Raw genomic sequence first — 18,381 nt, forward strand, 5'->3', positions numbered from 1 at the left:
AAGACACAATCGCGAAACCCAGCCCGTGTAATAACCGGTTCATGCCCGAAGTCACCAATCCGATCCTCAATCACTCGCCATGCTACTAAAAACCCTAACGCAACTTTGCCTGTTTGCCACCTTCACAGCGTCCCCAATATACGAAGTTTAATCCACCTCTGTTAAATGGTCTAAAATATAACTGGGTTTTTTACTTTTTTTTCTTTGTGTTTTTATGAATAAATTTTAATTTACCTGGATTTGGGTTTCGCTTTGCTATGGTTTATTTACGCAGTGTCGCATCATCTCCATGAAGAATAAAGAGCTTAACGATATACCCATTTCGAAATCTAAAGAATCCAACGGTTATCCTCAAAGAAGATCTAATTCCATAGACTTTTGTGGGCATAAGTCAGAGGCTGCTGCAAATGGCGTGGGGTTGCCGATGACCCTCTTATTTTTCACAGTCCGTCCCTCGAGGGTTCGAGCCTCCACGATCGCTGCCATTGCCCATTTTCACGGCCTCGCCAACGGAGGATCTCGCCCCTTTGATGAAAAGGAGGTAAATTATAGGTGTAGCAACGAGTTCTGGTTTGTTAAAGTTGTGTGTACTTTATTACTTCGTTCCAGCTATTTGTCGGATACATGTGCTCGTTATTTGTGCGAGAAGTTGAGTCCTTTGAATTCATTGGAGGTAATTAAACGGTTAGATAACCCAAAACTGGGACTGAAGTTCTTAGAGTTCAGTAGAGTGAATCTGAGTCTTAATCACTCTTTCAAGACTTACAATTTGGTTATGAGGTCTTTGTGTGAAATGGGTCTACATGATTCGGTGCAAGTGGTATTTGATTACATGAGGAGTGATGGTCATTTGCCCAATAGTCCGATGATAGAGTTTTTTGTTTCTTCATGTATAAGAGCTGGAAAGTGTGATGCTGCCAAGGGACTGCTTTCTCAGTTTCGGCCTGGAGAAGTTACCATGAGTACATTTATGTACAATAGCCTGTTGAATGCATTGGTTAAACAAAATAATGCAGACGAGGCTGTGTACATGTTTAAAGAGTATTTTAGATTGTATTCTCAGCCAGATACTTGGACTTTCAATATTCTGATTCAAGGTTTATCCAGGATTGGAGAAGTTAAAAAGGCTTTTGAGTTTTTCTATGATATGGGGAGTTTTGGCTGTTCTCCGGATATTGTTACGTATAACACACTTATAAGTGGGTTGTGCAGAGTTAATGAGGTAGCTAGAGGCCATGAGTTATTGAAGGAAGTTAAGTTTAAAAGTGAATTTTCACCAGATGTTGTGACCTATACATCAGTTATATCCGGCTATTGCAAGCTAGGTAAGATGGACAAGGCTACGGGCATATATAATGAGATGAATAGTTGTGGCATTAAACCCAGTGCAGTAACTTTCAATGTTCTTATTGATGGTTTTGGTAAGGTTGGGAACATGGTTTCGGCTGAGTACATGCGTGAAAGGATGCTTTCTTTTGGTTACCTTCCTGATGTTGTTACTTTCAGTTCCTTAATTGATGGATATTGCCGAAATGGACAGCTGAATCAAGGTTTAAAGCTTTGTGATGAAATGAAAGGGAAAAACCTGTCCCCAAATGTTTATACTTTTACGATTCTTATTAATGCTTTGTGCAAGGAGAATAGACTAAACGACGCACGCCGATTTTTGAAGCAATTGAAGTGGAATGATTTAGTTCCAAAACCATTTATGTACAACCCTGTGATTGATGGGTTTTGCAAGGCTGGTAATGTGGATGAGGCAAATGTCATTGTTGCAGAGATGGAGGAGAAGAGATGCAAACCTGATAAAGTGACATTTACCATTCTAATTATTGGGCATTGTATGAAGGGAAGAATGGTTGAGGCTATTAGCATTTTCAATAAGATGTTGACAATTGGCTGTGCGCCAGATGACATTACGGTGAATTCGTTGATATCTTGCCTTTTGAAGGGAGGGATGCCTAATGAAGCCTTTCGCATAATGCAAAGGGCATCAGAGGACCTGAACTTGCAGCTTCCATCCTGGAAGAAAGCAGTTCCTTTGAGAACAAATACAGATATTCCGGTGGCAGCTTAAAAGAAAGCAGTTGAACTACTTGTTTTACTCTGTCAACCCATTCATGAAGCAAGATCTTACCATCGTCATGACTCAAGTACAAATGCCGCTCATCAGCTTCCACTGCAAATAAGTTAGCAGTAAGTATTTTGCACATGTTCTTCATTAGTTGTTGGTTGTGTCTTGTTTTTCTACTATTATCAATAAATTTAGTGAAAGAGACTTGTTGTTTGGATACCCATGAAGAGCTATCTTTGAGTAGTTACCTAGACTCAAATTATGTCCAAAAAGCCTATAAACTTTATTTTCATGTTAGCTGGGGGAGCATTTTGTTGTGCCTGGAACTTATAGCAACAGTGTTTAATATGGAATTACCATTATGCTTTTAGTTTTGTGTCACTGAAGGCTCCTTCCAGGTTTCAATAGCATAATTGGTATGTAATGGCACAATTTTGTAGGGAAGAAAGACTGAAGTGAGTAGTTCTTCTCTGATGTATTTCAGTGTTTATTTATTGTAGTACTTTTTCCTCATTCAGCTAAATTGAGAGGGGGTTTGGGATAATGTAAAGGCTGGTTTAGCTTTGTATAGGGTTGTCAGGCACTCATTGGATTGTTTTTATATGGTTTTTGGTGTTCCCATTGACTTTTTGATGATACTCTGGACATCACGTCCTAAGTACTGGTGCAACATTTTTTTCTTCTTCTTTAAATGCAGTCTAAAGCTTTAAAGATTTTTTTTTTAATTTTTCTTTGAAAGATAGGAGGATGGGCAACCAAATTGATTTTTTAGCCCTTACTTTCCTCAGGATTCAAATGCAAGTATCCTGCCAAAGAGATCTGCTTGAAAAGCACTTGATCAAGTCTCCACAGACAAAGCTTTAAAAGAAACTGTTGATTGTAAAAATGCTTTTTTTTTTTTTTGAAGGGGGAAAAGGGATGCTGCTTAATGCAAGCAATACATGATTGTGATCTTTTGGGTTGTTTTGTATGGAACTGAGTCGGATGATCTTTAACATATTTGTGGCTGGATGTGGTATATTCGGGACAGAATTTGATTTTGGTCATCTTTGTTTAAATTTCAGAAATATTTTTTTGTTCATTTACACTAGAATTTGGATGCTGGTATTTTATGAGTTGTAAGTTTTATATTATGTTGCTAGTTCGTTTTATTTGGTTGTTGTGATCGTTTTTGAAATCTGTTTGATAATTTTATTTGAACTCCCATTGACAAAGAATTGATGAGTTGCACTTTGTTTGTCCTGAACGTTGCATTTGCTTAATGCTTTTCATTTCTGTGGACTTGCAGGCTGGCAGCTAATGTATATTTACCAAGTACTTACTGAATGATGAATGGTATCAAGTCATTCCCATTCTCAGCAGGTTAGGATATCATCAGAGATCAATGGGTTTTGTTTAATCCAATCTGAACTTGTTACAGGGACTTTACAAGTAAACCAGAGATAGTTGCGGAGAAAGTAGTTATTGTTCAAGTGAGAGAAGATATTTTAAGCACTAAAAGGGCACCATCTGGATTAGTAAATTTTCTAATTTCAGATTATATTTGCCGGAAAAATTAGCAATAAAAAATTTTTGCCGTCTCCATCCAGTTAGTTTTTATTTCTTCATTTGTGGTCTCCCAGATTCTGCACATAGTTTTACCCTACCATTCGTGGAAAGATTTTTGTATAGAACACAGAGCTCCAGCACAGCAAAATGAATATTGCAGATTGCCAGGAAAAGAGGAAGTAATGGGCAAAAGCTGGAATGAATCCATGTTTAACAGGTATGGGCATAGATATGGTTGGGTTTTTTCTATTGTTTTTGCCCCCTTCCCCTTTTTAGTATTAATTCATTGTAATCTCAGTCAAAATTGTAATTATCTTAAATGTGTTCTGTTTGGCTCTGGACCTCTGGTTCCCAATAATTTCCCGTTGTTTGGATTTGGTTTTCCTGTATAGTACATTCTTCTGCAAACAAAGTTGACCCGTAAGAAATTGACTGGGAGTCTACAAATTAAGTTGTTAAATGCAAAATTTCACTTACCACAGTTTTCTTTGTGCATGGAAATGCAAATATTCAAGTGCATAGTTGGTATGGATTTTGTTTAAATATCTTTGTTGCTGGGTTGTATCTGAAATTAAGCTGATGGAAGATTGAAAAAGCTACTTTTGGAGTAGCGGTCAAGCTTTTTTAAGAGGTTAAGCTGCTAAGTGCCCTTATTTTTCAGCAACAAATTATGATAATGAAAAGGCCTGTAGAGAGCATGAATTGAATGGCATCTAGTAGGCAGATGTCACAATGAACACACGATCATTCTCACAGCAAGTTCTCAGTTCCTTTTTAGGGCAGAAGACAACCAAATTTTTTAAGCAATGCATTGATATTTGCCTAAAGCTTCCATATAACAACTACCTTGCATTGACAAAATATATATAACATCGTTGGTGTCCTAGTCACAATGACTGTTTACATGGACATAGATCTCAGAATTTATTTTGAACATCAAGCAGCCATGCATTGCTATTGTAGATTATATGGACATTAATCTCCGAATTTATTTCGTACATAAAGCCAACCATTCTGCTATCATTCTTGAGTGAAATAATATAAGTTTTATGAGCAAATGACTTGCTGATAGCCAGATCCAACTATTTCTTCAGGAGCAGACTAAGCCACAACTGGGTATGATGCACAAGTTGCAATACCTACAATCAAATCAGTAAAATCAGCAAACACAAATATATATCACCTATTTAAATGTTTCAAATTTCATGCGTAGATCTGTTACTACTCTGTTAACTTATCAAGACTTATCGGATGTATACTACATTATTCTGTTTCTTTTATTGACATCATATCTTAGGTCATACTGAAAATTGATGATGACGAAAATTGACGATGACTGATAATTTAAGTTGTGAGCAATGATCTGGTACTGACAATCTAGATGTAACAGTAACTTACCACACATGTTCTTCCCCATCTCCATCTTAAAGTAGCCATGATCGCCCCAGTTCTCTCCCCAAGAGTTCTTAATCAGCCAATATGGAACACCATCTTCAACTCCGTACCCAACAGCAACGACGGCATGGTTCACATCCTGCCATAAAATCCCGAAAGTTAGAAATGCAATAAATGCATCGGATGAGTGGTTAATGCTTGGGTGATAATTCCAAGTGAAGGATCATTTACACAACGTCTACATTAAGCATTCCTTGCGTGAGTAACATGTTGACCAACTGAGAAGTTCAGAAAAGAAAATGAGAAATGTTGTTTGGAGAGTTTGGACCATAATGTTAGGCATTTATTTGTTTTGCAAAACTTCAAAACTTGAATGCCCTGTTAAATTTTGATTTTGAACATAAATCAAAACATTTTTTAACAGATTTGCATTCAATGCCTATCAAAATAATGTATCGTTTTCCAAGTCAATAAGACTCACCATGGGAGTATTTCCACATTTAGTGCTGCTGTAAACTCCACTCTTGTAAAATCGGAATCCATCTACTACTTCAAATGCCACACTCACAGGTCGAACAAGACCAACTGCATGCTGTAATTCATCTTCAGCACCCTGCATTGTCTTACAAGTCATGAAACTTGAAACATATACATATCCAGAGTTTCTAGATTATGATTGATTTATTTATGGTTGATTTTCATTTGTTTGGCATGTAGTGAGTCCAGTACTGCAGACTCTACTCTCATTTAAAATGAAAATTCAGCATAAAACTCACCAAGGTAATGTTGACTGAGTCCAGGACTTGGACGCCAACATTTTCAGATGAGAATTTGCAGACACCATCTTTTCCGGTGTAGGGATATGCTTCCTCAGTATCAAGGCCACCATTGTACTTGATGTATTCAAAGGCTTGGGATGGCAACCCACCATTGCATCCCTGGTTGTTGAAAGCTTGGGCACAGTCTACAAGCTGCTGTTCTGACAAAGAGATACCCTTTCCAAAGGCCTGGTGGTAAGCAGCCTCAAGAGATCCAGTCGTGCTGCAAAAGGTAATTATTTAGCACTAAAATTGAAAACTCAGTTTAGAAATTCTGATTTCATTCCAAATCAAGCTGACCTGAAAGTCCAGCAAGATCCACAGTGACCTTGGTCTTTAACTGGGCTTACTATGCCAGATTCCCTCCAGTCTTTCTACACATATAGCAGCAGAAAAATCAGTCTTTTCCTCTCTATGTAATACAAAATACAAGCTTATAGAAACTGATGGTCATCTTGGTTGTTCAATCGAGAATAGTATTTCGTAGAATTACCGTTTCTGGAAGCACATCAGCAGTAAGCTTGTGATTTCCTTTTGTAGTGGCAGAGCAGTTTTGCGCAGCTCCCAACCTGTGCCTTTGGAACTCTTCCCAGCTCCAGTCAGCAAACTCTGCGTGTTATGTTAATTACATTTAAACGCCATCAACAACAATTGTATAGAGTTAATTAGCAATCAATAATACTAGTGTAACTTTAGTAAATACGATCTTAAATTTTTTATACAAATTCTCGTTATTTTGTACAATCCAATAGTAGAAATAAGACAGTTTTAATACCTCTTTCATTTTCACTATAAATATTTACTACTAGATTGCACGAGATACACAAATGAATGCAAAAATATAAGTTTGAAGCTTGATTATCCAATTATAACCTATAACCATCCGTGATTAATCTACTGAGGGAACTACAGAATCACTACATAAGCTAAAGCATCATCAATCCATGATTGGTTCCCAAGAAATGAAGATCACAAAATACTAGTTACTATGATGAGAAATAATATATTTGTACAAAATCCCTATACAAATCAAATAGAATAACTAAGAACACGCGTATATGAAAAAAAAAATATATATAATTGAAGTAAACAGTATAATTAATTAGAAAATTTTTATCTCTTATCGCGTAATACTGAATTTGATGAGAGTTAGAGTTTGTATTGTTTTATCCTAATTAAATTGGGCCCTCACACTTTCATTTTATGTCATCGAAGTTGAGTTTTGGTAAAAATATGGGCATAACAATAACAGTAATAATAATAAAATCGTAAAAATTCATTTCTAGTGCGTAGATTGTTATAGGAAAGCACGTGACTAACGTGAACTACAGACCAATCAGGAATCTAGGCAATCAGATGGCTTGACTGGCCTCCTGAGCTACAGACCAATATTCAAAATGAAAAACTTACTGTTCAACCCGAGCCTGTAAGATAGGCCTTTACAATTGGTAGATCTGATTAAATCCAAGTTCTTGGAGAAAGTCGCGAACCGGAGCTTCATCTCCTCAACGGACTCGTAAATCTTCCCATACCTGCGAGCAAAACGGGCAAAGGAGAGAGCATGGCGGGCTTGGCCGATCACCTGGAGGACGGAGGTCTCGAAGTCACGGAGACCGTCCGATGATACCAATCTGATCGGATTGGAGTCGTCGAAGCTTGATGCTGATGCTGATGCTGCGGCAGCGCAGCAAAGCAACAAGATGACGGACGAGACCAACTGTACGGGGCGAGCCATGCCTAATGATTGTGTCTGCTTTGTTTGGAGAGAGCACACTGCACTCAAGGGCTTCGGATTAAATGAATGCAGTCTATGAACACTATTATTATTCGGCAAGTGCTAAGTTATCTTCAATGTAACTTACATAATTCATCTCAATTATATAAAATTATGAGATTCATAATTTATGTGGTTGAAATGAGTTGTGTATTATTATTATTATTATTATTATTATTATTATTATTATTATGAGATGCCTCGTCGGGTGCAAGATAAGTCAAGACTCAAGATTCCGTATCATTTTCAGTCTGAGGGATGGATTGGAAATTTGTAGATTAGAACGGGCGTCTAAGCTGGCTTTGTCGTATCGTAGACGATAGGAACTAACTCTGACGCGCGCGATGACGTTCTCGTGAAATTCCTTCACGTCGTCGTAACGGTTTTTTTCTCTGCCGTTATAGCGTTCATTTCTGTTAATATAGGAATGATTTGTAATCGTACAAAATATTTTACTTACATTTTTATCACAAAAGAGGCTCAATTCGCTTTAAATGAGCCCGTATATTTGGGTTCGGTTGCAATCAATTATAAAAATATTTCTAAAGTAGATATTTACTATAATATCCTTTAGTTATTAAGTTTATTTGATGCTATGAGCATTAGTCGCTAATTTTAAAATATGAAAAAGATATTATGACTAAAAAGTGTGAGACTTTAACATTCATTACAATTTTTTTTCCCTCTCCTTCCTTTTTCCATTACATGGTCACTCGAGATAATATAATTTAGTTGGTAGTAGTTGGTATGTAGCTTTTGTAAATTATTTTGGTCTCCAAATACAATATACTGTTTTAATTTGTACAAATTTGATTTTGATCATTACTTAATTAGTTTTAATATTTGCCTAACTACCATTTCACCATACCTACATTATTTTTCTGTGCTAAACATTATGTATTATTATTATATCCTAACCATAATATCTAGGGTGTATTTGATGCACCACGTTGTATCACATTGCATTACATTAATTATATCATATTAAATTATAATATTGTACTATATTTAGTATTTGTATAAATCATGAGTTATGTGATGTTTTCAATCAGGTAATCTTTAGGGCCTCTATGGTCCTAATTTTAAAATAGTGTTTTTGGTTTTTCAAAAACTAAAAAAATGAAAAACATGTTTGGTGGCACCCTTTTTGGACGGTGTTTGGATTGTTCTGGGAATGAATCGTTCTCGTCTCCTATCTTTCCATCCACAAAAGTAGAAAACAATAAAAGTCCATACTGCATAAAAAGTCATCAAAACTGTTGCGAGTCTCTATGCCTCTTTATCGTTGTAGGCCAACTCAAATAATTTTTTTATTATATTATTTAATTTAGCTATTTTTTTCTTCTTAGATTATTCCTATAGTGCAATATATATATATATATTACTTTAAAGGCAATTTTTAAAGGTATTTTTTCCAACATCTTTCTGCCTTGAATGCCACTTTCTTGAATTTTTATTTTTATATAATTTAAAAAATAAAATTTACAAAATTATAAAAAATAACAAATAGATGCATTAGGCTATTATGTTAAGCGAGAAAAAAAATATAATAATAATCATATATTATTATTTTAACAGGTTCTACTAAAACTCTTTTATTGTACAATACAACTTTTTTTTCCCAACTCTTTTCATTATCACTATTTTTCGAAGACAGACATTTAAATATATTTTCACTTTTTCAACTATAGAGACTATTATAAAAAAAAAAAAACTATCAAATATATTTTTATATTCACTAAAAATTAATCATTTGTTTATTATAAAATAAACAAAAAACACTAATTTAAAAAATAATATCAAACGTACCATTAATTTATGACTGCTCCGAAAGATAACACCAAATTGTCTTAAGAAACAAAAAAAAAAAAATATGGCATAACATTACAGCTTTAAAAAAAATAAAAACTGAAAAAATAAAATAAATAACGCCGTCAATAAAGCGCCAGGGGCCACTCCATCTCCGTGTCCTTCACTCGGCTAGCGTCAATTATAAATTTATAATGTCTTATGGTTGGATCGACCTTTTTGTGCATTATTTTTAACAGAAAGACAAAACGCCGCCCCTGAGAAAATCAAAGGCCGTAGATATTTTAATTGCAATTTGTACAGATTAAAACGTGTCTTTTGTTGATTAGAGCACTGATCACTGTTCCACAATTGACTGAAAGATTGACAGATTCTGATATTGGCAATTTTTCAAGATTCCGTGTTCATGGCATCAATCCTAATCACTCGGAACCAGGAAGCTTGAAGGGGGAATCATCCTATACCACACATAAGATTTGTCTAAAAAAAAATTAAAAAATTGCCTATATCCATTCCACTCGCACGGTCGCACCCGCGTGAAGAGTCTGTGGCACCGCATAGCCATTCTGTTGGTACAAGCTCTGTTTAATATAAAAGAGTTTATTTAAGTACAATTTTTATTAATAAATTTCTTATGAAATTTTTTTTCGATTGATTGTTAGTAAAAACATTTTATTAAAAATTGTAAAATTATTTTAATGGATGAATTTTTGAAAGTTATATTTAAAATTAATGAAATAAAATTGTCAAAAATGTAACGGATATTTTAATATTTTAACATTTTAAAAAAGAATTTTAACATTTACCTCCAAAAATAAAAATTTGAGTACGAATAAATAACTTATTTAATTTTTAAAAACTCTATTAAAAAATAATTAAACAACAACAACAACAAAAAAGATAAAAATTATAAAATTAAATAAATACGCATAGTCATTTGATTCCCTATACTAATCAAACACTTATACGGCATGTTGTAAATTTTTTTCTAGAATTATCAAATAACAATAACAATTACATATACATAATCTTGTGATATTATCATTGAATAATTACTCATCCTTCGACGTTTCTTAAACTTTCTTCTTCTGTTTCCCCCCCCCCCCCCCCCCCCCCCCCCTCTCTCAAGATGTCTTAGATGAGCAAAGGTTTCAATCTTAAATCATTTTTAAGTCATTATAGGTCTTACTAGCCAATGGTCACTTGCATCTGAATATATATTGAAGGACGTAGATTCAAGCTCCTTAACTCAAGAGAGGTTGTTTTTCATAAATGAATTTCAAATTATTTTTGTCTATTGATCGTAACAATTAAAAAAATAATAATCCAGAATTATCATCTGATCGGTGTATCATTTAAATAATTAAAGACATGAATTGTATGACAAGATAGCCTCAATTTGAAGCCCAAAATAATGGTCTCGTAAAACTGCAAATATTGCCAAAGCCCAAGATGATAAGCATTGGATACCAAGAGCCCAACCTCTTCGGCCAGCAATTTCTGCTCAATTCCATCCAAGGGATTTTGTCTCTGTGTTTAAATTTTCTGAAGCCGCCGAAGCGAAAATAAACGAACCTCCTCCTTTCCATGCAAAAAATGATATAATTATTTAGTTTCAAATCTTTTGGACGACACTTCTAACAATGGAAATTAAATTGAAATTGAAATAAAACATAATTAACGCAGCATGGTGTGATTGCTATGTCAATTTGTGCTTCATGATGTGCTCCTAGTGCAGTGTTTTATTCTTAAAAAAAATAAATAAAGACATAAGCCATTTGTATAATCCATTTTAAAAAATAATTATTAAAATTTCTAAAATTATTCATCAATTCCAATATAATTCATCTATTAACAATTAATTTATCTCAATTATTTTAAAAAGTTTAATTACTAAAACAAAACTTTTACAATCGCATAAATAATAGAGCATCTTATTAGATCCGATTGATATTATACCAATTTTAATATCTGTACCTAGAAGTGCCTTTACGCGATAGTAGACTGTGCCGTATGCCCTTTACTTCCATAAACAAAGGGGCAAACCCATATAAGTTATATATATAATGAGTAATGACTGCGTCCAAGTATTAAGAGTAAAAAAAAAAAGGAAATTGAAAATCGTATCGATGAGAGTCGTCACTCTTCATAGGCGACGGTGACGTGGCGCTGACGCGCTTAACGGAAGTCCAAGTCTAAACAAATTACGTTAAAAAAAGAAAAAGCGTATTTAGTCAGACAAGCATTAACATTAAAAAGAAAAATATGCAATGATAAGATTGACTTTGACCCGTAGTAATACAAGATTTACGGCGCGGATCATCTGTACAAACACGCTTCCGTAGACTGTTTCCGTGATTCTCAGTACATACTAGTTTTTCTTTTCAAACGAAATTTACACGTGCGATATGTTTTGGTCTACCCTTTACACGCGTATATATAACCCAACTTGCATGAAGATTGGATTGGGATTCGGGGATTAGGTTAGTGAGCACTAACTATAGCAGCAGAGTCTTTGGGCAGCTCAACTGAACACCTTTTACCATTACACCACGTGTTCTAAAATAAAATTCTTTTTATTAAAATTAACTACTTCGAGTTTGTAAATATATGACTTATATTATTAATTCATGGGATTTACTTAATTATTGTTTTGTTGTCTACTTTATAATTAAAATTGTCGGGTTAGTTCATCTTATAGTTATTCTGATCGTAAGCTTCAATAAGTTTTAATTTAAACATCATTAAGCTTAATTCAATAAACATGATTAATCCGTTAGCATGTGATAAGTGAGGGTGGATGAAGGAAATATATATGTCAACAAATTCTGAGTTTTCGCATGCAAAATGAGACTTTTCTGATTTTCTTATTCAAAATACTCAATGTTTTAGTTTGTACAATTGATATTGTTAGAAGCAATTAATTATAGAAAAAGCCTGTCAAATCAGACGAAATTTTCCTAAGTCAATATGACATATAAAATTTTCAAATTTTTTTTGATATCTCATATTTATGTACAGTTGTTTGGTGATTTTTCATAGAAAAGGTGAGAGTAGTTGTAGTTTATTTGATTTCCTCATCCTAATTTCTTGACATCGGGAAACCCATCATCTACCCCCCCAACTCCAAAACAACAAGAATAATAATAACAACAATAATAATAATTTTTTGATCAGTTTAAATTATATTTTTAATTACCCATTTAACTTACCCTTAATATCTTGCTCGAATGTTAATCTTTTTATGTTGAGTCAGGTAATCCTCACTTTAATACAATATCATATTTTTATTAGTTCTGTATTTGTGATCGTAACATGTTAATAATTTGACATTTAATATTTATTTTCAAACGTTCTTCTTTGACTTTCTTAAATAAACTTTTATGTAATTCACTTAGTTTATTTATTATGAAGGTTTCGTTACAAGGTTTGGATTAGAATCAATATTAATTATATTTGTGATAACATATTTCCGATTTGATATGCAATATTATTGGTCCAACATTTTTATTATTACGGATCATTACGTTACTAGTGTGATATCCTATGTTATCAATTTATATTTTATCTTGAAATGGGCTTTAGGCTTTGTTTAAAAGACCTTTATGCCCACCAAGAGCAAGGAATATCATAAGCTCCAGAAGAAGTGTCCAGTCTAAAAACTTTCAGGTCGCCATTGACTACGCGGTCGTTATATACGTTTACAATAATGCCCATTGACTTTTTTTCGAATGACGATATGACAATATGGCGCGCACCTACTCCCTTATTGACAAATTTGCCCCTCGACGGTCAGCAAAACTCACCCCAAGGCATCTCCAAAAGCCTCTATTAATTTTATTCTTCAAATATTTACTTACATGGTAAATAAAAGAGTAAAAAAATATGTTATTCTTCAAAAGACTCTTCAAATAAAAATAAGTTAATATTATTTTAATCAAATAATTATTTTTTAAAGGAAAAGTCAATAGCAATTAAAGTATTTCTCTCTCTTTCTCTAATGAAAAATAATAAAATATAAATTAAAGAGGGAGAAATCAACTCTCCAAATTTGAAGAGAGATAATCATTTATTATTTGAAGAATCTTAATTGAAGTATTTTTTAAAGTCTTAAATATTGATGTGACTCTTCAAATAAATAATAAAATCTTATTTAAAAAGCATTTTAGTAATGCTCTAAGGTCTTCATTTCCATGGATATTCTAATTCTGTGTAAGCCAACCAAAAGGCAGTGGCCTGCAGCCACACTTATCCAGGTTCAGAATTGTAAACAACCAATACGGGACCAAATTCATTTGCATGATTTTATTCTTAATTTATTTAATTATTTTCGTTAAACAGGTTTACATGGTTCATTCACCAGATGTTAGCCTGACCCCTCACCTACCGTCTTACGGTCCCACTTTCGATATTTGAAGTCAATTGGGAAGCTTCATCGCCATACGATCCACTGAGCGGGAAAAAGTCCACAGATCCCGCGGCTGTCGTCAGTTAGGTGTCATCTCGTTATGCATGGAGGGCGGTTTTGTCTTTTGTGGATTATATATTTAACCCACAAACCAAAAAAAAGAGAACGAGATGAACTTCTGGAAGGTTATTCCCGGTATTGCAAACTTGCCTACCTTTTTCCTCAAGGAAGTCTGATGACCATATTTCCCGATTTGTCGAAATTGCCCCTTTTCTTCTTCTCCAGACAATGCTCATTATGGTTAAGCTTCTAGGATCACGACGTATAAAGTTATTTATTTAATTTGTTTAAGATTAATATTTTTTATTAATTAATATTTAAAAGTAAGACAATTAATGATAATTTATATATGTTATCTGTCTTTCAATTGTTAAAGAATTTATCACCATGACCAAATCCATCAACTAATTACATCTACAAGCTCGTATTAGAGCTAAAGTTTAAAGTCTTCAAAGTTTTAAATATTAAAGAATTAATGGGTTTAATCTACATCGTAGAATAATAATAATTAGACATGATAATTTTTTTTAAAAAAAACATGATGAGTATAACATAGTCCCCTTATATCGAATTTTTAGCACCGCCGTTGATGTTTTACATTCTAAAATTTATCCAAAAAATATCTGAAGTGCATTTATTGAGTGGTGATTATGATACATAAATTTCAATTCTCCATTTTATTATCTAGTAGTGAATAGTGAAATAACTATAAATTTTATGTAAACAGTAACAGCGGCAGAAAAGTTAAAAGTCAAAAAGGCTTTCACATTATTTTTTTAATAAAAAAATGTGTATCTAAGTTTCTTCGTTGTTCCAAAAAATTATATATACTGGGTTATAACCGATTGAATAGAATTAAGATTGATTTGTATTTTCTTAAACTTTATTTTTTGAGGTACGTTCATCCAATCATTTATTTCATTCTCTATCTATTTTTGGATAATTTGAAATAAAATGAGTTTAGACAAATGTTATTGGATAAATCATCGTGGGAACTTCAATTCATTTTCTGCATGTCTAGACTTCCGTAAGATTCGTGACCTTAATAATATTGCTGATACAAACGTAATTTTCATGTGTCAATTATAGTTCCAATGAAGAACATCGAAAGTTCTAATTTCGTTCATTATCATCATTTCCCCAGTAGACCCAAAAGTCAAAGGAGGGTAATTATGTAATTTCAGTCTTTGAACCAACCTTGTGGACTTCGAAACTCATCATCAATTAATCAAATTATATAATATATATAACGCCTAAATCATCTCTCATCTGTACACACAAGCGTACAAGACTGAAGAATTCCATGCCTATAAATGGAATGATGCAAAGAAAAATTCCAAAGTCGATATAATAATAAAAAAAAAAGAAAGAATTGCAAGCGAGAGCAGTTGGTGTTTTGAATATTTCATCCTGGCTTTTCTCATCGGCGCCTCTTCTCTTTAAAGTCTCTCCTAACACCCTCCATTTCTTCTCCAACACACCATTTAGAGCATAATTGTTGAGCTAATTATTGGATCCGATAAACGTTAATCAAGAATCTTTCATTCACCATCACCAACGACAATGACTGTTAAAATCACGTGGAGATCTATAGTCCCAAATTGTTTTAGCATTCAAGAGGAGGAAAAAGCATGCAAGCCCAAGAAGGCGGTCAAGAAGCAAAGTTCGATTCAAAGGATTTCTTTTGTGGATTTGAGTAACCCCAGCTCAACAACGCTCTCCGAGGATCTTTCCATATCCCTGGCCGGTTCAAATCTTCACGTTTTTACACTCGCCGAGCTGAAGGTGACCACTCAGAGCTTTTCTTCGAGTAACTTTCTTGGTGAAGGCGGGTTTGGTGCTGTGCACAAGGGATTCATTGACGATAAGCTTAGGCCTGGTTTGCAAGCTCAGCCTGTTGCTGTTAAGAACTTGGATTTGGAAGGTTTACAAGGACATAGAGAGTGGTTGGTGAGTATCAATTCTAATAAAAAGTAAAATTATTGGAGCTTCCACTATGGCTTTTGTTTAACATATCCATCATATTTGACATTCTTTTTTGTGTCTTATTGATAGACCGAAGTCATATTTCTTGGGCAACTCAGGCACCCACATCTTGTGAAGTTGATTGGGTATTGCTGCGAAGAAGAACATAGGCTTTTAGTGTACGAGTATATGCCACGTGGCAGCTTAGAGAATCAGCTATTCAGAAGTAAGTTATCTCTCTATTGATCAATAAATTAACCTGCTGATGTTTGGTTTAATTTTGTTTGAATTATTGTTATTACTCAATAATATTGCTGAGAAACTCATGTGAAGAACATGATCTGTTGGCTTGCAGGATATTCCGTATCGTTGCCATGGTCAACAAGAATGAAAATTGCTCTTGGAGCTGCAAAGGGTCTTGCCTTTCTCCATGACGCTGAAAAACCTGTCATTTACAGGGATTTTAAAGCTTCAAACATATTGTTAGACTCTGTAAGTATTGCCTTTCTTTCTATCTTTTAGTTTAACTATATATATAGAGTTAATTAATTAGTTTTGTTAATTATGTGCTAATTATTATTTATTTTCATAATCTTCTCCAGGACTACACCGCTAAACTGTCAGATTTTGGACTCGCAAAAGATGGTCCGGAAGGAGATGACACGCACGTTTCCACCAGAGTCATGGGCACACAAGGCTATGCTGCTCCTGAATATGTCATGACAGGTATATTTAGTTAATTAATTTGCTAATAATTAGCCTTCTCAGTTTGGATATCATCTTTTTCTAAAAATAACTGATATATTGATATGTTTGGTTGGGTATAATTCAGGTCACTTGACATCAATGAGTGATGTGTACAGCTTTGGAGTAGTACTATTGGAGCTTCTGTCGGGGAGAAAATCAGTGGACAAGAGCCGTCCACAAAGAGAACAGAGCTTAGTAGAGTGGGCGAGGCCAATGTTGAATGATGCGCGGAAACTTGGCCGGATAATGGATCCAAGACTCGAAGGCCAGTACTCGGAAACCGGTGCTCGAAAGGCGGCAGCATTGGCTTATCAATGCCTTAGCCACAGGCCTAAGCAAAGACCCGCAATGAGTACCGTTGTCAAGACATTGGAGCCTCTCAAGGACTTTGATGATGACATTGCCATTGGGACATTTGTGTTCACTGTCCCAACTGAAAGTAGTAACAACGATAAAAATAATAATGAGGATTTAAAGGAATGTGAAGCCAAAAAGGAAACAAAGAAAGAGAAGGGCAACCATCGCCAAAATCACAAGCTGCACAATGACATCGTCAATGGCCGTAGACGTCATATGAGATCACCGAGGTCCCGAACATTTCAATCTGAAAATGATCATTCCAGAAATGAGTCCAAGTCTCCGTTGCACCCTAGCTCAAAGGGAGCGTAGAGTACTAATTAGAACCGTAAATCATACTGTAAATAGAGACACTGAATTAGAATTGTATCCCGTGAATGCATTATTGCTAAGTGTGAGTGCTGGGGAATATTTCTCCCAAGTGTAAGAATTCTTGTGAGGGAGTTTTTTAATTTTCTTTTTCTTTATAGAATTAATTCTTTGAAATACAGGATCTTTATTATTATTACTATTATTTTAATTGTACTCAGCTAATGAACAACCTAATTGTATACTTATTTATTAAGCCAAAGACCAATTCTGAATTGTATGGCCAATGACCAACTAATTAGGCATGTAACATTCAAACTTTATCGATCGATTACAGCTAATCAGTTTGAATTAATACAACGCGGAGACGCTATTTCTGATTAAATCCCACCAACCCTTTTTTCTACATACATAGTTCTGCCTATAGTCTATAGAGCAGCCTATGTCCACCATAATGTGGGCACAATTTTTTTCTCTCTCTTTTGATCAAGGATGCAGAATCTGAAGATTAAATTAATATCGGATATCCCCGGCTTTAATTAGTGTCACGCACTTGGTTCCCTTTCCTTTGATCGCAAGTTGAGGCAATTAACAGGGAAAGTGAAGAAGATCTGTCTGGCTTTATCAATTAATCTCCATAAAACAACCACTATAAGTCTGCTAATAAATTAATTAACATGGAAATAAATAGGATTTGAGATTATATTAATTAGACGCATTACTGAATTAGGAAATTGAATTCAAAGCAAGAACCCAGCTGACTTGAGAGGTTGCGTAGCATATATATATTAGCAAGCAAGAGAAGGAAACTGCCTTATTTTAGTTGTGAAATGAAAAACGTAAATTAGGTATGTTTTTGATTGTTCGTCCGAATTAAGGTAAACATGTTGATTAGGGTGTGAACATTGATAAAGAGTTTTAGTACCACACAACATAGATGTAGTTAACGCGTCTTGCATCTCAAAGGGCAAGATAAAGACGTTTGGAGAAGAGAAGGGAACATCAGTGCCACAGAATGCATATTTTCTAGAATGAGAAATTCCATCGAGGACACGAGAATACGGTCGAATATGACTAATTTCGATTGCAAGAACCCACCGGGAGTGGTTGAAATTAT

At 34.3% G+C, this 18,381-nt stretch overlaps 3 protein-coding genes across 4 annotated transcripts; 2 read left to right on the top strand and 1 right to left on the bottom strand.

The window, feature by feature from the left end:
- The first annotated feature begins 50 nt into the window (after positions 1-50).
- LOC102614332 (pentatricopeptide repeat-containing protein At2g06000) lies at positions 51-4,700 on the top strand. Of its 2 annotated transcripts, XM_006474666.4 has the most exons (3): positions 51-2,196; positions 3,363-3,409; positions 3,495-4,700. In XM_006474666.4, exon 1 carries the CDS (start codon positions 290-292, stop codon positions 2,075-2,077), a length of 1,788 nt encoding a protein of 595 aa, XP_006474729.1. In that variant the 5' UTR covers positions 51-289; the 3' UTR covers positions 2,078-2,196; positions 3,363-3,409; positions 3,495-4,700. The 2 variants fall into 2 exon arrangements, with proteins under 2 accessions (XP_006474729.1, XP_006474728.1); XM_006474665.4 differs by having other exon boundaries at positions 3,363-4,700.
- Positions 4,458-7,611, bottom strand: LOC102578016 (cysteine protease Cp). The gene is given in 7 exon segments (NM_001288897.1): positions 4,458-4,761; positions 5,021-5,156; positions 5,499-5,630; positions 5,794-6,058; positions 6,136-6,209; positions 6,329-6,444; positions 7,246-7,611. Coding segments are annotated over 7 exon segments (1,086 nt in total). The 5' UTR covers positions 7,571-7,611; the 3' UTR covers positions 4,458-4,723.
- A 7,546-nt stretch (positions 7,612-15,157) lies between these two features.
- LOC102613736 (serine/threonine-protein kinase RIPK) lies at positions 15,158-17,441 on the top strand. The gene is made up of 5 exons (XM_006474663.4): positions 15,158-15,836; positions 15,942-16,077; positions 16,207-16,343; positions 16,454-16,577; positions 16,684-17,441. Exons 1-5 carry the CDS (start codon positions 15,450-15,452, stop codon positions 17,265-17,267), a joined length of 1,368 nt encoding a protein of 455 aa, XP_006474726.1. The 5' UTR covers positions 15,158-15,449; the 3' UTR covers positions 17,268-17,441.
- Positions 17,442-18,381: the final 940 nt, after the last annotated feature.

Source organism: Citrus sinensis, chromosome 9 (genome assembly GCF_022201045.2).
Source record: "Citrus sinensis cultivar Valencia sweet orange chromosome 9, DVS_A1.0, whole genome shotgun sequence".
NCBI lineage: Eukaryota > Viridiplantae > Streptophyta > Magnoliopsida > Sapindales > Rutaceae > Citrus > Citrus sinensis.